The sequence below is a fragment of the Canis lupus genome, chromosome 18 (genome assembly GCF_003254725.2).
Source record: "Canis lupus dingo isolate Sandy chromosome 18, ASM325472v2, whole genome shotgun sequence".
NCBI lineage: Eukaryota > Metazoa > Chordata > Mammalia > Carnivora > Canidae > Canis > Canis lupus.
In genome coordinates, this window is record NC_064260.1 from 9,836,228 (window position 1) to 9,858,669 (window position 22,442).

Consider the following 22,442-nt stretch of genomic DNA (forward strand, 5'->3'; position numbering starts at 1 on the left):
CTCACTTAAACTAATGAGTAGCACCAAATACAACAAAATTATCAGAGCTCAGGTTATGCTGTCAGTAAAATGTTTAACATAAGTTTTAAATACCTAGTTATGTAGGGGCACCAAGGTTGCTCAGCCAGTTAAGCATGTGACTCCTGATTTTAGCTCAGATCATGATCTCAGAGTCATGAAGTCAAGCCCCATGTCAGGCTCTGCACAGGGCATAGAGCCCACTTAAGATTCTCTCTTTCTCTTTCCCTCCCCCCATCCTTCGCTTGCACTCTCTCAAAAATAAAATAAATAAATAAAATAAAATAAAATAAAATAAAATAAAATAAAATAAAATAAAATAAAATAAAATAAAATATAAAATAATAAAATTAAATTTAAAACCCCCTACTTATGTGCATGTAAACATACTTCAAAAAAGTTCACTTTATTTTTTTAAAAAAGATTTTATTTATTTATTCATGAGAGACAAAGAGAGAGAGAGAGAGAGAGAGAGAGGCAGTGTCTCTCTCTGCCTGTGTCTCTCGATTCTGGGACTCCAGGATCACACCCTGAGCCAAAGGCAGACGCTTAACCACTGAGCCACCCAGGCGTCCCAAAAAACTTCACTTTAAAACTGTGATACTGAGGAAAAAAAAAAAAAAAAAAAAAACCTGTGATACTGGTATAAAAAAATTTCTAAATTAAAAAAAAATTTTTCTTAGATCTATTCTTAACCTAAAGCCAAAATCATATTATTAAGTACTAAAATATCCATTTACAGTATTTGGAAAAAATAAAATGAGAAAACCAACTAAGCCAACTTATTTTATGTACATTAACAACTATTATTGGAAATTAAAAAATTTTTTTTAAAGATTCCATTTATTTATTCATGAGAGACACAGAGAGAGGCAGAGACACAGGCAGAGGGAGAAGCAAGGCTCCTTGTGAGGAGCCGGATATGGGACTCGATCCCAGGACCCCGGGATCATGCCCTAAACCGAAGGCAGACATTCAACTACTGAGCCACCCAGGTGCCCCTAATTAAAGTATATTTAACACAACTTCAGATGCAGCTCAAGCCGTAATATTGGTGATTATGTTAAAAGTTTGAGCAATTAAAAAAAAAAAGTTTGAGCAATAAAATAAATTTTAAATCTTTTTAACAGAATCATGATATATATAACACCCACTTTAAACACATATATCAAACTTACATCATACCTATTGTTTAGAAGAATATTTGAACACTTGATATCTCTATGCAAAAAGTTCTTCTTATGACAATAATCCAGACCTTCCATGAGCTGTCTCATAAATGACTTTATGTGATTTTCATTAAAATGAACCAAGCCTGATTCCAGTAGTCCCATCAGATCATGGTCCATATATTCAAACACCAGATAAAATGCACCTAAGAGCAAGAATAATGAATTCATTAAAATTTTTTATTCTTACAACTTTTTTATAGGTTCAAAATTTTAAAAATTACAATGCTGTGGAGAAAATTATTTCTTGAAAAGAAGTCCTACTTTGTCACTTCAATAACATTCATCTTTCTCTCTGAATTTATTATCAATAAATGCATCCCAAGGAAACCTCTAACCTCTAACCTCTATATATGTTAAAATATAAAATCAACCCTACAGTGCATAGTTTCTGGGGGTGATTCACATAAAGTAATTCTTAACTGTTTTATGTATTGAACAAACTGTCTCTCAGCAGAAGCTGAATAAAACCAGTACAGTTCATTAAAGAAAATTTAAAAGTGATAAAAGAATTGTGTTCCATAAAAAAAAGTCTGGGCCCAGCTGGGTCTTCAGATGATTTCTATAAAGACTTCAATAAGCATATAATTTAATTCTGTTTATACAGCTCCAGAGCATTTGAAAGCAAACTGCAACTTTATTTTGTAAAACCAGCTTAATCTTGCTACCAAAACCTAAAATAGCACATAGCACATATACAACTGTATTTATAAGAAATTCAAAAGTCCTAACTGAAGCTCATACAAATTGAATCCAAAGCTGTATCTAAAAATATTCCAAAGTTAATTTATCAATTCAAGAATGGAAAAACTAATAAAAGTAAATATATCTATCAAAGAAAATAAGTTATTAATATGCCAAAAAAGTTATCTGAAGAAAGCCAATATTGAGTTCCTAATTAAAAACAGAGCGAAGATCTCACTCATAGTAAAGGTAGAATAATTCTTAAAAGTTGGAAATTAAAGAGTGCACTTGTGATGAGCACTGGGTGTTGTATAGAAGTGTTGAACCACTAAACTGCACACCTGAATCTACACTGTATTTTAATTAACTATAATTTAAATAAAACATTTTTAAAAGTTTATAAATGGTACCTCTTTCAAGCCAACAACCAAGTAGAACAAAAGGAAAATATTCATTACTAGTAACTGCTCTAGAAGTTAGTAAAATTATTACTTTTTTTTGAAAGTCAATAAAATTAAAGACAACGTATAAACATTGAAAGAGAGAAAAATACAATTATTGATGGATGACTATTTTCCTTGAAAATCCAATAGAATAAAGAGAGAGTACCTAGGTTAGAGAAAATCATATGTAAAAAGCAAAAGACACAAGTAACAACTCATTAGAAAATAAATTTTAGGGATCCCTGGGTGGCGCAGCGGTTTAGCGCCTGCCTTTGGCCCAGGGCGCGATCCTGGAGACCCGGGATCGAATCCCACGTGGGGCTTCCGGTGCATGGAGCCTGCTTCTCCCTCTGCCTATGTCTCTGCCTCTCTCTCTCTCTCTCTGTGTGACTATCATAAATAAATAAATTTAAAAAAATTAAAAAAAAAAAAAGAAAAGAAATTTTAAGTATCTCTACAAAAGGAAAAAAAATTACTACAAATGACTAGGAATAAACTTTAAAAAGACATACAGAAATTCACGAAATACCAAACTGTTAAATTCTGTATTTTAAAACAATTTCAATAAAAGAACCAAGGATTTGTTTCTATTTTCTTTTGCTGAGAGGATACTTATCTTCACAAAATAATTCTAAAATTCACCTTACAGAAAACAAGAACCAAAGTACCAGCCAAATGTTTCTGAAAATTAATCTACCAGAGATTAATATTATCTGTAAAAGTGTAATATATATCATAAAACAAAGCCTAAATACATATCTAATAATTATGAAAATAATCATTTTAAGTCAATGAAGAAAAAAAGAGGGAAACTGGTATTGAGACAAACGTGTAACACCATAGGGAGGTGAGGAGTTACTCCAAAGACAAAACAAAACCCCATTAAAAAACCAACAGATTTTACTAAATAAAAATTTAGAATCACGTACCTAAGTAAACAATATGGAAGAGAGGTAAAGGCAAATGACAAACTGGAGAAACATATATGCTACAAAATTAGAATAATATCCTTAATATTAATATCCTTAATATTATTTATATATATATAACAAAGTCTTACAAATCAGTACATATCCTACAATAGAAAATGAGAAATAAAATGAACTGCCAATATGCAAAAGATATTTATGCCCAAAATACATGAAAACATTGGGGCACCTGGGTGGCTCAAGTCGGTTAAATGGCTGCCTTCAGCTCAGATTATGATCCCAGGGTCCTGGAACTGAGCCCCACGTGAGATTCCCTGCTCAGCGAGGAGTCTTGCTTCTCCCTCTGCCTCTGCCCTCCACTTGTGCTCTCTCTCTCAAATAAATAAAATCTTATAGTATACAACTTTAACTAAAGGGAAAAGATTTTATTTTTTAAAGATTTATTCATGAGAGACACGGAGAGAGCAAAGAGCATGGCAGAGATACTGGCAGAGGGAAAAGCAGGCTCCCTGATGTGGCACTTGATCCTGGAAATCCGGTATCACGACCTGAGCCAAAGGCAGTCACTCAACCACTGAGTCACCCAGGTGCCCCTAAAGGGAAAAGATTTCAAAAAGAAAGACAATAAATACATAATATTAATAAATACTGTGAAGTATAAACAGATACTGTTTTATAGTGCCAGTAAATTAGAAGATTTATAAAATATTAGCCAATATACAAATATACAACAAAACTTTAAAAATTATATTCTCTTACATAGCAAATGTAAAGATCTAGCTATAAACATGTTCACTAAAAGAAATGTAGTATTAAATATTTAAAAGCAAAACAATAAGCAAACAAAAAAGAAACAAAAAACCTGAGTTATTATGATACATCTATACTATATCATGCACCTTGAAAATTACTGTAGAGGTATAATAATATCAATGTGGAAATGTATTAATGATGTTGAGTTAAATAAAGTAGGTAGATTATAAAATAAGTACTCAACAGATCTATATTTGATGGTATTAAATAACAGAGAAAGTATTTAGAGTTTGCATAGTGCAATACAGTTGCCACAAGTCACATGTGGCTATTGGACACTTGAAATGTGGCCAGACCAAATGTGCTGCAAGTATAAAGCATTCACCAGATTTCAAAGAATTACTACAGCAACAACAAAAAGAATATAAAATATCTCAATAATTTGTTATACTGATTACATACTGAAATGATCTAGTAGGTATACTGGGTTAAATAGAAATATTTAAATTAACAACTGATTTTTTTAAATTAGGCTAACAGATTATTTTAAATTAAAATATAATGGTTTGCATTCTATTTCAATTAGAACTGAATTAGAGATACAAGAATTGACATAGGAGAGCTAAGATTATCTCTCTATGCAGATAACATGATCTTTTGGTCCCTGAAAAAAACATAAACATTCAAAGGAAAAAAAAAATTAAACACAGTAACACAATTTAGAAAAACAGAAATATACAGTAGTCATTAACATAATTACCAGTTAAAAGACAAAATAGACTATTTCTAATAAGATATTAATTTTTTAAACTTAGGAAATGTACCAAATTCTTCAAAGCTAAAGTAATAAGACACTCTAAGACAGAAAACTATTTGCAAAAAAAAATGCATACATTCTTAAATAGGAAAGCTCAACATAATAAAGATGTCAATTTTCCCTAAATAATTTATAAATTAAGCATATCAATTTTTATCTTTTTAAAAATTTTATCTATTCAGAGAGGGAGAGAGAAAGAAAATGTGAGCAGAGGGAGGGGCAGAAGGAGAGAGAGAATTTCAAGCATACCCTGCACTTAGCACAGAACCTCAGGCAGGGCTCACTTGATCTCATGACCCCAAGATCATGATCTGAGCTGAAATCAAGAGTCAAATGCTTAACCAACTGAGCAACCCAAGTGCCCTGACAAGCTCAATTTTTAAAAATACAGAGTTTTTCCTATAATTAAACATAAAATTGATGCTATATCCATGTAGAAAAATAAATAAGAATAGCAATGAAAACACCTAAAAGAGAGCTTAAGGGGCATGAGGCACTACCAGATATTTATTAATGTCTATTAACTAAAAAGTATAATATTGCTAAGTGAACATGAAATGAAACAGAAATCCAGAAATATACTCAAGCATATATAGAACTTTAATATATGATAAAGATAGTGTATTAATGCAATGGGACCAAAGATAGACTATTAGGCATATTTGAGGAACTGAATGGGCAGACAGAAATAGATATAACTGATCTGTTACTCAAAACATGTACCAGCATAGAAAAAAGCAAATTAGTGCTAAATATAAAAAATAAAATCATGAAAAGATTTTTTAAAAAACATGAATTTCTTCATTACCTCAGAGAAAGGAAAATTTTCCTAACTAGGAATCAAATCAAGAAGCAGTAAGAGAAAAACACTTTGATAATGTGAGTATGTAAAACTAACAATTTACTGCATGGCTAAAAACACTACAAATAAATTTAGAAGAGTAAAGCAAACTGACAAGTATTCATTTACAACTTATATTCCGGAAAACTATTTAATATACATTATAAAAAGTCTCTCTAAGTTGGAAAGAAAACGATTAACAAGCTTACAGAAAAGTGAGCAAAAAAAAGATAACTCACCAGGAAACAAAAAAAAGGCAGCAAACTGCCATTAAATCAATGGAAAGTTGCTTAACCTTGCTCATGATAAAAATTTATTTTTCAAAAAAAAATTTTTTTAATTTTTAAGAAATTAAAAAAAAAATACTCTTCAAACAGAAACTTCACCACAATAACAAACTGACAAAAATCCTAAATATTTTGGACACCAGACTCTATCCTACTGCAGAAGCTGTGAGGAACACTCTCATACACTGCAAGGAATTTGGCAATATCTAATTTAATCACATTTAGCATTTCCCTTTGACTTAATAAGCCCAATAATAGGAACCTGTCCCAAAATAAAAATACGTAATCACATGGGGACAGAGCTGTTCAATGAAGCATTATTTCTAACAGCAAAATACTGAAAACAAAGCAACATTATTTCTAACAGTAAAATACTGAAAACAGTCAGTAAGAGACTGAATAAACTGTGGCACATCCACAGGGTGGAGTACTGTATAGCCATAAAAAGGGATGATGACAACCTCTACTGAGATGGAGTGATCTTCAGGATACATGACTAAATGTGAAGAACCAGGCACAGCAGAACATTTACTATTATGCTCCTTTTATATAAAGACGGGAGGGTGAATATGTACAAAAGAAAACTAAAATGATGAACTAAGCATTTAAAAATAAAACACAGTTGCCCATAGGTAAGGGAGAGACCAAGAACAAGAGAAATGGAAGTGAGACTATTCTGAATGTGGCCTGTTTCAACATTTTGAGTCTGGAATTATGTTTTTTTTTTTTAAGATTTTATTTATTTATTTATTTATTTATTCATGAAAGACACAGAGAGAAAGAGGCAGAGACACAGGCAGAGGGAGAAGCAGGCTCCATGCAGGGAGCCCGACGTGGGACTTGATCCCGGGACGCCAGAATCACACCCTGGGCCAAAGGCAGGCGCCAAACCGCTGAGCCACCCAGGGATTCCCTGGAATTATGTTATGTTTTACATGACTGATACACATCATTAAACCAAAAAGGGTGAAAAAGTAATGCTTAAAAAACTGGAAACAAATGAACCTAAATGTGTATCAAACTGGCTGTGTATGATGTCTATCATAGTATTTTGACTATGCCTGGGGGTGTATATTCTAAAAACAAAAAGAAACACTAAGAAATCTAAAACTGTATTCAGTAGTCTTCTCAGTAATTAATATTAGTATTGTTATCTTAAAATTATTATAGGTATATTGTAGGACTCTATTAATATCTTGGCAATCAAAATTTTCAGTATAAAAGAAAGGCAAGTATAGGATCAAAGAAATATAAACCCTGTTCTTTTAAATTAAAATCATCTGTGGTAGGAACATCTGGCTGGCTCAGTCAGTAGAGTGTGTGACTCTCAGGGTCATGAGTCCAAGCCCACATTGGTTGTTGAGCCTACTTTAAATAAATAAATAAATAAATAAATAAATAAATAAATAAATAAATAAATATTTCTTAAAAAAAATCATCTATGGTAGTCAGCCACCAAGATGGCCCCCAATGCGTCTTATCTCTTAGTATCTATGCCCTCCCACAGTGATTCAAGGACAGTGTGTGTGATCAACACAATACTGCAGAAGTGATAATGTCACTGACTACCAAGACAAGGTCATATAGATACTGCAGGTTCCATTTTACTTTCTTGGATAATTTGCCCTGGAAGAAGCCAGTCATGGAGCTGTCAGGATATTCCAGCAACTCTGTTGAAAGGCCCATGTGCTGGGGTGTCTGGGTGTTCAGTGGGTTAGGCATCTGCTTTTGGTTTAGGTCATGATTCCAGGGATCAAGCCCTGCATTGGGCTCCCTTTTCACTGGAGAGTCTGCTTCTCCCTTTCCCTCTATTCCTCCCCCTTGTTCATGCTCTCTCTCTCTTTCAAAAAAATAAATAAAATCTTAAAAAAAAACAAAAACAAAAACAAAGGAAGGAAGGCCCATGTAAAGAACTGAGACCTCCCACCAATAATAGAACTACCTTTTGCCAGCCATGTGAGGGAAACCGATTCTCCAACTCTGGTCAGGCCTTCTAGTGACTATAGCCCTACTCAACATCTCACAGAAACTTTATTAAAGAACCTGAGTCAAAACTGCCCATCCAAGATGCTCCCAAATCCCTGCCCACAGAAACCATAAGAGTTAATAGCTTCTAGCATCATCTTTTAAGTGCAACTGCCAAAGAATTAGGTTATATCTGAATAAGCTTCTAGATCTAATTATCATTTGTAGGAAATATGTGCATTAGAAGAACAAGCTAAAAACACCAAAAGGAAGCATTTAGAGAAATCCAAAATGTGGCCTATTCTTCAGCAAATAAGTAGAATGAAATTTCTAAAAAGCAAGAGAGGATACTACAGATTCTAGGAGACCTAAGACAATAATTAACTACTTACAATATAGATCTTTTTTGCATTCAGATTCAAACAAAGCTCGTATAAAAAATATTTCTAAGATAACTCAGTAAATGTAAACATTGACTGTTAGATAATATTATAAAATTACTGTCTATTTTGTTAGGTATAAGGCCTCTTTCTTTAACATAACCATGATTTCATTATCTATTTATTATAAGCAGCTGATTAACCAAGATTTATGTTTATAATATGATGCTTGGGACTCACTTAAAAATAATCCAGCAAAATAAAAACAAGTAGGGAGAGATAAATGAAACAAGATTAGCAAAATATGGTAACAGATAAATGTAAGAAATGGTGACCCTAGGGTTCATCATCCCATTTAAAAAAATTCTAAGTATATTTAAATTTTTCAATAATACTAAATTTAAAAAACCTGAAACAAAAATGAATTAATAAAAATTTTCATAGGCTTTCAGAATATCTTGAATTAAGGGACATACTGCTCCTATTTTTTAAATTTGTTTTTTTTTTTTTTAAGATTTTAATTTATTTATTTGAGAGAGAGCAGGAGCAGAGGAGAGGAGCAGAGGGAGAAGCAAGCACCCATGCTGAGCAGGGAGCCCAAAGTGGGCCTTGATCCCAGGACTCTGGGATCATAATCTGAGCCGAAGGCAGATGCTTAACCACTGAGCCACCCAGGTGCCCCAAATTTGATTTTTATCAAGGTTATATATTCATATAGTTTTAGGCAATGTTTCAAAAATCAACATTTCCAATCATTTCAAAATGCTTCAGAAGTTTCAAACTATGTTATGAAATCAATTAATAGGTCACAACCTGTAATTTAAAATATATTTATTCAAAAAAATAAAATACAATAAAATATATTTATTCATTTATTAAAAAGACTTTATTTTTAAGTGACCTCTATAACTAACATGAGGCCCAAACCTACAATCCCAAAATCACAAGCTGCATGCTCTACCAACTAAGGCTACCAGGTGTCCCACAATCTGCATTTTTAACAAGTTTTTTTCTATTGCACATTATTTTCCCTTACATTGTATTTAAACAGTAGTAAAATCATATGTAATAATATTTTTATAATACAGCATTGCCATATGTGAACTTTCATTTTAATAGGAACTTATATACATACATAAAGTTAGAAAAATGTCCAGAATCAAAATTCTAAGAATAGTTTATCTCTGTGTGAGCAAATGGGTGATTCTGGCTTTCCTCTTACACTGCCATTTTCTGACTTTTCTATGAGGAACACAAACAGCAATTTTTAAATATATTAACAATTATATCTAATATACAATTTGATAAGGAAAAAACAACCCAACTGAAAGAAATGACAATGCCACAAAGAATGCACATGAGAAATCAAAATGATAAACATATATAAGATGATCCATACCTCACTAGGAATTAGGAAAGTACTAAACAAAGAAACAATGGGATACCATTTTCACCTAACAGATTGACAATAACCTAACAGATTGACAATATCCAGTGATTTCCAAATAAAAGAAAACTCATACACTACTACAACTTTTTGACAAAATAACCTGATTACCAATTAATTAAAAATGCAAACGTCCATTGGCTTAAGTATCCCACATCTAGGAGTAAACCAAAGGAAATAATAACACCACTATGCAAGTATACATGTATATGGACATTTCTAGCAATATTGTTTATCATGGGGAAAAAGATGGGAAAAATTGAATGCCCATAAAGAAATGGTTGAATAGGGATCCCTGGGTGGCGCAGCGGTTTGGTGCCTGCCTTTGGCCTAGGGCACGATCCTGGAGACCCGGGATCGAATCCCACGTCAGGCTCCCGGTGCATGGAGCCTGCTTCTCCCTCTGCCTGTGTCTCTGCCTCTCTCTCTCTCTGTAACTATCATAAATAAATAAAAATTAAAAAAAAAGAAAAAAAAAGAAAAAGAAATGGTTGAATAAATCTGTATATCCAAACTGTGGCACATTATGCAGCTACATGAAAAAATTTTATCACCTAGAGATAGGTTGTACTCTTTAATAAGAAAAGTAAAATGCAGAGTAAAAAAACTATTAGCACCAGGACTTCCTGATTCTGGTCTGACATGAAGGGAATTTGGAAGTCACTATACCTGCCATCGCAACAAGAAAATAGGAGAATAAACTGAAAATCAATAACTCTTCTTAGATCTACAGAGAACTGAGGTCACAGAGCAAACACTGCCCCTCAAATTAGTGAGTGAGACAGGTGGACACAGAGAGTCACAACTCACCAAAGCAGAAGCCCAGGAACAGAAATCTTCATAGGAACTTATTACCAGGGTAGGAAAGCCCAAACCATAATCGACAAATCGCTGAATGCTCTAGTGAACAAGTTTGACAGTTAATAACTCCAGGGGATCCAGCCTTAGATAGGCTTCCATACTTCTGCAAGTTTTGCCATCAGGAAACCTACCAGATTATCACAATGATGATCAGAGAAAAATCATACTGTGCTTCCGGCAAAGGGAGGGGAGAAACAGTCATGATGAAATACACCCAGAGCATTCTGTTCTTAACACAGCTTGCTCTCAAGAGAAATTTTATTGCCAGAGACTAGCCGACTGGGGTTCTGCAAGTCTTACCGATCTGGCAGAAAAAAAAAAAAAATCTAACTCCAGAACATTCTAGCCTTTGACTCAAAGGAAGGAAATACTCAACTGCAGCATCCTTTAGTATTCCTGTCTTAAGGGGGGGAAAAGCAAGAAAATTGAAAAACACCTCTGAAGGACGCAGCCCAATGATATAGGCGCACTAAAAAACAGATCAAAACACAGGCGTATAAAATACTTTCCCTCTCCCACTGTAACTTACTACCATATAATAAGGCTCCTGTATAATAACAAAGGAATACAACCGAAGAACTACACATCCCAGACATTTTAAGAAGTCATCTCCAGGGAACTCAAAAGACAATAGGGGGGATCTTAGCCTCTGACACAGCTTCTGCAAAGAGTAGGAACAGCCTAACCACTCAGGAGATAAACATAAAATCTAACACCAAAGCCAGTTCACCTTAGTTTCTTCTATCCAATACACTGTGTCTGGCTTTCAATGAAAAATGAGGGGGATCCCTGGGTGGCTCAGCAGTTTAGCACCTGCCTTTGGCCCAGGGCACGATCCTGGAGTCCCGGGATCGAGTCCCGCGTCGGGCTCCCGGCATTGAGCCTGCTCCTCCCTCTGCCTGTGTCTCTGCCTCTCTCTCTCTCTATGTCTATCATAAATAATAAATAAATAAATCTTTTTTTAAAAAAAAGAAAAATTACAAGGTATTCTATACCACAATCTGAAGAGAAAATGCAAGTATCATCAGAGTCAGATTCAGATACAGCAGAGAAATTGGAATTATCACACCAGGAATTTTAAGAACTATGATTAATATTCTAAGGGTTCTAACGGGAAAAGTAGACAACACGCAAGAACAGATAGATACTATGAGCAGAGAAATAGAAATTCTAAGAGAATCAACAGGAAATACTAGAAATCACGAACACTAACAAAAATAAAGAACGTTTTTGATGGGCTAATCAATACATGGGACATGGATGAGCAAAGAAATCAGTGAGCCTGAAGATGTCAGAAGAAACTTCTAAAATTGAAATGCAAATAAAAATAAAAAATGGAAAAAAGCCCAAAATACTCAAAAAACGTGAGACAACTACAAAAGGTGTTAACACATATGTAAAAAGAATACTAGAGGATCCCTGAGTGGCTCAGCAGTTTAGCACCTGCCTTCGGCCTGGGGCATAATCCTGGAGTCCCAAGTCTCTGCCTCTCTCTCACTTTCTCTGTCTCTCATGAATGAATAAATAAAATCTTTTTTTTTTTTTAAACAGAATACTAAAAAATAGAAAAAAAAGAGAAAACAAAAAATATCTGAATAATAGCGGAAATTTTCCCAAATTCATAATAACTCCAAACCATATATCCATGAAACTCAAAAAATATCCAGGAAGATCTACTATGTATGTCAGGTTCAATCAGAAAAAAAAAAAAAAAAAGAGAGAAAAATCTTGATAGAAGCCAAAGGGGAAAAAAACCCCACTGTACCTATAAAGCAGCAAAGCTAATAAAAATAGTATCAAGTTTCCTCTCAGTAAAGATACTGCTTAGAGAGAAATTATAGCACTGAATGCGTGGATTAGGAAAGAAGATCTAAAATCAGTAACCTAAACATGTACCTCTGGATAAAGGGCAGATTATTAAAAAAAAAAAAAAAAAAAAAGACTATTTATTTATTCATGACAGAGAGAGAGAGGCAGAGACAAAGGCAGAGAGACAATCAGGCTCCATGCAGGAAGCCTGATGTGGGACTCCATCCCAGGACTCCAGGATCACGCCCTGAGCGAAAGGCAGATGAGATGCTCAACCGCTAAGCCACCCATGCATCCCAAAAGGGCACATTAAAGTCAAAATAAGCAGAAGAGAAGTAATAAAAATTAGAAGCTGATTCTTTGAAAGAGTCAAATAAATTAATAAAAACTCTAGCCAGGTTAATTATGGAAAAAAAAGAGAAAAGGTACAAATTACTAATGCCAGAAGTGAAAGAAGACATCACTATTTCCCTCAAAAACTTTTTAAAGATTTTATTTATTTATTCATGAGAGACAGAGAGGCAGAGACATAGGCAGAGGGAGAAGCAGGCTCCATGCAGGAAGCCCAATGTTGGACTCGATCCCAGGACTCAACTGCTGAGCCACCCACCCATCCCTCTCAAAAACATTGAAAGGATAGTAAAGGAAGAGATGAACAGCTGTATGCCCACAAATTTGGTTATGTAGATAAAATGGATCAATAGCTTGAAAGACACAATGTATCAAAAGTGACACAAGGAAAAATAATTTAAATAGGCCTATATCCTTTTTTTTTTAAGATTTTATTTTTAAGTAATCTCTACACCCAAAGAGGGGCTTGAACCCACAACCCTGATATCAAGAGTTCCATGCTCTAGGTGCCTGAATGGCTCATAAGCATCTACCTTCAGCTCAGGTCATGATCGAAGGGTCCTGGGATCAAGCTCCATACTAGGCTCCCTGCTCAGCAGGGAGTTTGCTGCTCCCTCTGGCCCTCACTGCCCCCACCCCTGCTCATGTTCTTTCTTGGTTGCTGTCTCTCTCAAATAAATAAAGTCTTAAAAACAAAACAAACAAAAGAACAAGCCAAGGATATCCCCTCTAACCACTTCTATTCATTGATGTACTGTAAGACCTAGCTAATGCAATGAGACAAGAAAAGGACATAAATGGTATACACTATTAGAAAGGAAAAAATAAAACGTCTTTGTTCACAAAGTACATGATTGTCTACAAAGAAAATCCCAAAGAGTCACACATACACACAAAAAAGTCCTGGAAGCAACTCTAACAAGGTTGCAAAATACAAAATTGATGTACAAAGTTAACTGCTTTTTTATACACCAGCAATGAACTGGAATTTGCAGTTAAAAACATTATATGATTCACGTTAGAAATAAAAATACTTAACTTATAAGTCATAATAAAGTATGTACATGATATACATGAGAAAAACTACAAACCACAATGAAAGCAGTAAAAATTAAATCAATGGAGATATTCCACGTACATGGAGAGAAGACACAATATTGTCAGGATGTCATTTCTTCCCAACCACAATACCTATGTATTTGTCACAATCTCAATTAAATTGTAGCAAGTTATTTTATGAATACTGAAAAACTGATTTACAGTTCACAGGGAGTGGCACACCTGATAAAGGACTGATATACAATGTGTACAAAAAGGTCCTTAAACTCAACAATAGGAAAACAAACAGCCCAATAAAAAATTGGCAAAAAGGACACGTGGGTGGCTCAGGTGGTTAAGTGTTCTGCCTATGGCTCAGATCATGATCCCAGGATCCTGGAGCCTGCTTCTCCCCACCCCTTTTCCTCTCCACTTCCCTCGTGCTCTCGCTTTCTCTCTCTCAAATAAATAATTTTTTTTTAATGAGCAAAAGACCTGAACAGGACTTAACCAAGGGGGGGAAAAAACCCACACACAGATGATAAGAATATGAAAAGATTCTCAACATCATTTCTCATTAAGGAATGGCAAACGGAAACAAAAATGGAATACCATACACACCTATTACAAAGGTAAAAATCCAAAACACTGACAACATCAAATGTTGATGAGGATATGGAACAACAGAACTCTCATTTATTACTAAAGGCAACACAAAATGATACACCTCACTTGGGAAGATAGTTTGAAAGTTTCTTGCAAAATGAAATATACTCTTCTTACTATATGATCCAGCAATCATGCTTCTTGATATTTAATCAAAGAAACTCAAAAAAACTAAAAACATATATCCAAACAGAAACCTGCATGTGAATATTTACGGCATTTTTATTCATAATTATCCAAAAACTTGGAAGCAACCAATACTTCCTGCAGGAGATGAATGGATAAATAAATAGGGTACATCCACACAATGGAATGTTAATTAGCACTAAAAAGAAACAAAGCATGAAACCATGAAAATCCACAGAGCAAACTTAAATGTATATTACTAAGTGAAAGAAGCCAATCTGAAAAGGCTACATACTGTATGTTTCCAATTATAATGCTGTTCTGGAAAAGGTAAAACTATGGAGACAGTAAAAAAAAAAAAATCTGTATTTGCCAGAGTTTCAAAAGGTGGATATATGAACACATGGACACTAGGGTAAATTTTTAGGATAGTGAAAGTGTTCTGTGCATGAGTCTGTCAGATTCTGTGTCTGTGGGGACTTTCTGGGCCTCTTTTTCTTTCTCTATGTCTCCAACAGTCTCTCTCACACTCCATCAATCTGTGGGGATTCTCTGCATCTCTTCTTCACTGTCTCTTTGACCTGTGCGTCTCCTTTTTCTCTCAATTTATATATTTAAATACATATTTCTATTTCCATTTTTAAGCACAAAGGTCTTAAAGAATATGTAACAGGATTGGGAAGTAGTAAAACAGGAAATTTTTTCTTTATACATATTTGTATTATTTCAATGATTAGAATAAAATCATTTATACTTTTATACTTATTACAGAACTTTATTTTGAAAAGAATATTAAAATAATTTCTAGCTAAAAGTCCTTAAAATACAAGATATTTTAAATTCAGTAAAAGCTAATCACAATTAGCTCTACACTCAGAGGCAATGAAAAGCAATAAGGAGAAGAAATAAATTGGGGGGATAAATTGTATTACTTGTATTTCTGATCCCTTTCACTAAATAAGAGTTGAGTCATTCCTGTTCATTAAGTTGAATCCTTAAATGTCTGCCAGACCAAAAGATCTAGAACAACCCTCTTTAAGAAGTCAAATCAAGAATCTGAGGCTTAGATATCACAACTTGACCTAAATTATAATTGGTGGAAACCCTCCCATCAATCCAGAACATCCCTATGCTTCTAGAGCATTCTACCATAGGCTATTTTAAGATGGACCTCCCTAATCCACACCTACAAGACAAAAGGTACAAAAGGTACCTGAACAAAAAGGCAATTTATCAATCTTCTAAACATTCTTTGTTTTGGGTATACGGGGAAATACAGCTTTCAAAATTGTATGGCAGGAGTTGAGGTTCCCTTTCTCCACCTCTCAGTGCTAGGTCTGTACTCAGAACCCATTCTGTCACAAGGTGATTGTTGCAGCAATAGCTCCTTGCTCTCGGGCTTATACCTCACAGGTAAGAGGACCCCACTCCATGCATGAAATCTTAGGAATAAGTCTCAATCTCATGGACAGCAAAATCTTGCTGTAACTGGCCAGAGACACGCCCCTAAGGAACTGGAAGTAGAGTCAGCTCTACAGCTACATCAACTGAGAATAGGTAAAAGGTAGAGCCTCAGAAACAAAAAACCTATGGCTGTTATAGGAGGTAAAGTATGTAGGAAGCAGGTACATTGGTGGTAGGAGACACCAAGACGTAGCAACTCCAAAGTAGAGTCAACAACGTTGTTCATTCAAGGCATTGTCACAAGTGCCTATGGAGCACTTGAAATGTGGCTAGACTCAAGGGGACAAGATGCACCGTGGATTTTAAAGACTTACTACCAAAACATGCAAGATATTTTAATAATTTTTAAATATTCATTACATGTTAAATGATAGTATTTGGGGTATTTTATTTTTATTTATTTATTCTGTTTTTAACAGAGAGTATGTGCAGGGTGGGAGAGAAGCAGAGGGAGAAGTAGAGAAATATTTTTTTTTAAAGATTTATTTAATTGAGAGAGAGTTTGTACAAGGAGGGAAAGATGTGGGGCGGGGGGGTGGTGGTGGAGAGGAAGAGAGAAAAAGAGTGAGAGAGAGAGAGAGAGAGAGAGAGAGAAGCAGACTTGTTTCTGAGGGCAAAGTCCAACAGGGTGCTTAATTCTAGGTAACCTGAGTTGAAATCCAGAGCTTGGGCAGCCTGGGTGGCTCAGTGGTTTAGCGCTTGGGCAGCCTGGGTGGCTCAGTGGTTTAGCGCTGCCTTCAGCCCAGGGCCTGATCCTGGAGACCAGGGATCAAGTCCCACATCAGGCTCCCTGCATAGAGCCTGCTTCTCTCTCTCTCTCTCTCATGAATAAATAAATAAAATCTTATAAAAAAAAAAAAAAGAGCCCATGCTTAACCTAACTGAGCCACAAAGACATCCTTGCATCTGCGAGTATTTTAGATAAAGTATTATTTAAAATAATTGGTGGGGAGATGCCTGGGCGCTCAGCAGATGAACTTCTGCCTTTGGTTCAGGGTGTGATCCCAGGGTATGGGATCAAGTACCCCACTGGGCTCCTTGCAGGGAGCCTGCTTCTCCCTCTGCCTATGTCTCTGCCTCTGTCTCCTGTGTATCTCATGAATAAACAAAATCTTAAAAAAAGAAAAAAAAAAAAGAAAATTGGTTATCTTAGGGTTCTGAGATCAAGACCCTCTGTACTAGGCAGGGAGCCTGCTAAAGATTCTCTTCCTCTCCCTCTGTCCCTCCCCTATCCCTGAACATATGTACTTCCTCTCTAAAATTCAACAACAACACATCTAGCATAACTATAAAAGTTTTAAATTTCTTACAGTAAGATTATTCCTAATAGGGAAAACTATTCAAGAAAAGAATGTGAAAGACCAATCTACTTTCAATTAGCCATTCTAGAAATCATCTGTATTACCAAGATCCTACCTTTTCAAGGCTTATAAATCAGTAATGATTAGAAGCAAACACAAGGAATAAAAATGGTGAATTTGAACTAAAAACTACAAGTTTCCATTTGTAAACCTTAATTTATTTTTCAGATTACATATTTCATGTAAGCTCTTTGTATGACATCATTGTAGAATTTTACCTTTCTGAGACATTTTTCAATTAAACAGTCAACAGAAATTCATTGTTTAGAAGTACAAAGATGAGTAACAGCTGCTGACATCAAGAGCCTAATAAAGTAGCACCACGGACATTAATAAAATAACAGTATAATGCTTTAACTGACAGACCTAAAATGCAGTTGGTATCCTGATTAAAGAATCAAGAAGAAACATTTTAAACTGAGCTTAAAATCAAGGCTAGGCTGATAAGGGCAGGCTGATAAGGGCCAAAAGGTAACACTCAGTTTGAGAAACACTTGTGAAATATCAATATGGAGATACCTAGCAAAGAGCCTGTAAGTATCTGGAGCTCAGGTGTAGAAATATTTTTACAAGGTAATGGCACAGAATCACTGATGATAATAACCAATGAGAGTATCTGGGAATAAGAGAGAAGACCACCAAGGACATAACCCCAAGGAACACCAACATTTAAGCATAAGGCACAGAAAGGGCCAACAATTAATAATGGCTATGAAGCCACAGAGAAGAAGAAAGCCAATCTGACTAGAATTTTTCAAGACAAGCCACGAAGACATTCAAGAAGCAAGTCAACATAATGTTACCCACATAAAGAAAAGAACTGAAAAATTCCCACTGATTTGGCAAGAGATCATTAGTGACCTTATCTTAATAAAGTGGTAGGAAAATTCAGACCCAATTCATGAATGAAAAAGAAAGAAGTACAGACAGCAACTGCTGATTACTCTTTCCAAAAGTCTGGCAACAAAGGAAAGGAACAAGACAGACTAATGGAGTCACAAGTAGACTCAAATCAGAGAACGATTTTTTGTTTTGTTCCAGATAGAAGAGATGTGAGTAGGTTTAGTGCTGAAAATAAGGAGCCAGAAAAGAGGGAAAATGTTAAAATATAGAAGAGATAACACACAACTGAGATCCTAGGAACGCGAAGAAAATGGCTTCAATCAGGAAGAAGAAACACTACTTCCTGCGAGACAAAAGAGTGAAATGGGTACAGAGTAAGGTGAGTGCATAGAAAGTTAGAAGTTGTGGCAGTGAAGTCTCACCCTGTAAATATAAATTTCTCTAAAGAGAATGAAGCAGTGTCTTCTCTTAAGAAACAGGGCTCTTTGCTGTGTAGAATTAAACAAGGAGCTAAGGACCATCTAGCAGCCCTGAAGTCCCAGTAACAGACCATAAATCTAGAGAGAAAAAAAACTCTTCACAGTTGTGTGACAGGTGCAAAAGGTAGGTATTTCCTGACAAAAGTAATTAACTGACTCCAAATATCTTGACTTTATGAAAATGTATAGTCAAAAACAAAGAGTAAGTTGTACGACAACTGTTTTCTCAAATTCAACTCAGATATAATCAAGAAAGGAAAGTTATTGGACATCATTTAACAATTCTGATTGTAAAACTAAGAACTACAAAACATGCATTGTTCTTTTCTTAAAACAAGTAAAAGAATCACAGACAGAATTTGTAATATATAAATTTTCAAGGCATTTATATAAAATTCAAGAACATTTCTGCCCAAAATCTGCAAAGAAAGAAAAAGAAAGCAAAAACATTTCTTGTGCCAGAAAACATTTTCTAGTTTTATTATTTTTTTAAAGATTTTTTAAAAATTTATTTATGAGAGACAGAGAGAGAGAGAGAGAGAGGCAGAGACACACGCAGAGGGAGAAGCAGGCTCCATGCAGGGAGCTCAACGCAGGACTCAATCCCAGGTCTCCAGGACCAGGCCCCAGGCCAAAGGCAGCGCGAAACCACCGAGCCACCCGGGCTGCCCACATTTCTAGCTTTAAAAGGAGGAAGGGATTGATCTAACATCAGCAACCCAAGCTATATAGTATCACCGGGAGTGGATGGGGGGCATTCCTGTACTCTCCTTTGATTCTATTTTCTGTTCAAGTTGGAGCAAAGAGAAGCAATTTCTTCATTTCCCTATTCCCTTAAATTCTCCCCAGCCTAACCCCAAACCTCAGCTCTTACGACAGAATATCCGAGACAGCAGACTCTTACTTAACTAGAATGTAAGCACCATAAGGTAGGAACCCCATCTATCTAATTTACTGCCTTTTCCCAGCACCGAGAATATGACAGGTACTCCCCAAATATTTAAGTAATTTCTTTTACAAGTATCCAGACAATCTTATTTCCGCATTTTTTGTTTACCCAAAAGTCACTTTGTAACTTACATTTCCCACAGGCCAAAGAGACAGACCTCTGGGGGCAGGGGTTGGGGTGTGGGTATTAGCAGAGAAGAAAGAAACCTGTCCTCCTTCCTCTTTCTCATTGGTATTAGTGGTAGAAAACCACAAAACAGATATATACGCATTATACATTATACATTATACGAAGCTGTGGCTGAGAGTAGCAGTCAGTAACAATAAAAAGAGAAATAGATCAATTTCGAATGACAGGGGAGAGAGAAGTTTGAGAACTATGCCAACCTGAAACCAAATACCTCAAATCCAGAGATGCTTCTATAAAAAAAAAAAAAAAAAAAAAAGGCCCAAAGCTTCAAACTCTGAAAACCTGAGAGCTCCTGGCTGGTCATCGGAGGTTCTCCATTCCTCATTCCAGGCCCCAAAGCCACCACCAGTGACAGCAAGCTGGATTAGGAAATGTGCTCCCACCATATGAAAGGTGACAGAAGCAGAAAGCGGAGAGATCCATTTAATGCCACCACAACTGGGAATGGGAGGAAACAGGTGTGTGCCTGGCCTCAGTATTTTTATTTCTAATGCATTTTCCCACAAATACACTGTGGCACATCAAAGTTAGATTTTCCCACATCTTAGTAAAATCAAGCAAACTGAAAATGACTATCTGGTTGAAAAGGGATCTTTCTAGTCACTATTTTTCATATATCAAGTATTGTGTGTATGAGAGAGTGGTTCTGACTTTTCTTGTATCTCATTTCATTCTCTGTTCTTCACAGATTTTTTTTATGAGGATTAAATGAGTTCATATTTGCAAATGGTTTAGGATAGTGACTGGCCTACAGTGAGCATTCTTTAACACTACTTCATCTTTCAGATTTGTTAATTTTTTTGATCTACCTCAAAGAGAATTGTTTAGAGTTCACATAGTCAAAATTATAATTTCTGAAGACTAAAACATTAACTTCTCTTTGGGAATTTCAAATTAATTTAGTTTATAATTTTATAACTTAGAACATCTCACTCTGTTTAAAGTAATCTTATTCCTAAAGTTGCCTTGCTTTTTAAAAACATTACCTACAACCTGTTTTACCCACAGCTGTATTGTCACCACCTTAGAAGTAAACATCTGTTATGTTTAAGTAGCTTTAATGTACCTTCATCATGAGTGCTCCATTAAACTGCCATCACTTAATGCAGCTTCTGTTGTAAGAATTGGATGGACAGTGACCAGTCTGTGCAACCTCAATTATATTCTGGGACAAGTAGAATCACATAAGATTTTAGGGATAGCATGCCAGTCCAGCCTTTCTTATGCAACTAAATATGCTGGGGGAATAGAACAGCCTTAAAATCAAGAGTAAAAGTGTGCAGACGAATCAATGAAGGGAATCCAGGTTGGCAAAGTGGCTGCTGCAGAAATAACCGAAGGTGATAAAAGAATCTGAACTTGTATAATTTAAAAGTTTATTGGTTATATTAAATCTAAAACATGATGTAAAATTCCAATTCAGTTTCAGAAAACTCATTTAAACCCAGAAACAAATAGCAAAAAAGCTGTCGAGAAATGCAAAATTCATTCAATTCTTGTTACTCCAAATATCTGTAACAATGGACAAATCTTACGTTCATGTAACATTTGTTAGAAAATCCCATTAGACACAAAAATGGCCCCAAATCCCCAAATTAAAAGTCTGGTAGCTGAAAACCCAAGACTGAAATGAACACAAACCCTAATGAACAAGCCCAGCGATAGGTGCGCATCAGTTAGGAAAGAATTACTCCATTCACTAAAATAAAACACTGAAGTCAGAACATTAAAAGAAGTTATCAATGCAACTTTCCACATCCTAATTTAAAAATAGTCAATAATTCCATTAACTTTATATGACTCAACATTTTGGCTGCCAATTCCCACCTGTCCTAGAGACACAGGCTAACTTGAAGAGAAAAAAGTTGGAGTAACTTTTACTTGCATGGCAAAGTAGGTATTTCTCAATCTCCATCTGTAATACTGTAGTGTCTTCAGGTTTCATGTAAAGCCAAGAATCAGCCTCTGTCCAACTCAGCTATCTCCCTCCCTCCTAACAGAGTCCCGTACCAAAAATAATACTTCTCTTAGTTTCTTTTTGTTTTAATCATATTCTAATTCCAGTACATTCTTAGTAACCCTCCTGGCTGGTGACTGGTTCACAGATGGGCAAGCACAGCAGATTTGGGTCTACTGAGGCACTGAGGAGGGCCCCTAAGAGAGAAGCTTTCCTTGACTTTAGAAAGCCATGTGAAGGACAGCTCTCACTTCACCAGATACAAAGAATTGCCTCTGCCAGCATCCTACAGTGAAAATGAAACAGACACTACAATGGCATAACTTGAGCCTTTGATGACATCCTCAAGCCATGGAATCCACCAACCCTAAAGCCTGCCCTATCTCTGGACCACTTATTATGCAAGCTAACACAGTCCCATATGATTTAAACTATTTCTACTAAATTTTCTATCATCCTGCTGAAATCACTTTGATACAGTGTGATGGCTAATTTGATGTGTTACCTTGACTCGGCTATAGTGCCCAGCTGCTTGGTCAACACCAATCTAGATGTT

At 35.4% G+C, this 22,442-nt stretch overlaps 2 protein-coding genes across 6 annotated transcripts in view; one reads left to right on the plus strand and one right to left on the minus strand.

Annotated features, from left to right (window-relative positions):
* LOC112661519 (M-phase specific PLK1 interacting protein) overlaps positions 1-22,442 on the plus strand; it is a 119,787-nt gene that overhangs the window by 77,315 nt on the left and 20,030 nt on the right. The window lies entirely within an intron of this gene.
* CDK13 (cyclin dependent kinase 13) overlaps positions 1-22,442 on the minus strand; it is a 118,884-nt gene that overhangs the window by 42,366 nt on the left and 54,076 nt on the right. For all 4 annotated transcript variants that reach the window (XM_049096421.1, XM_049096422.1, XM_025449587.3 and 1 more), the window contains exon 6: positions 1,204-1,393. In XM_049096421.1, coding sequence (XP_048952378.1) covers positions 1,204-1,393 — 190 coding nt within the window. The remainder of the gene's footprint in view (positions 1-1,203; positions 1,394-22,442) is intronic.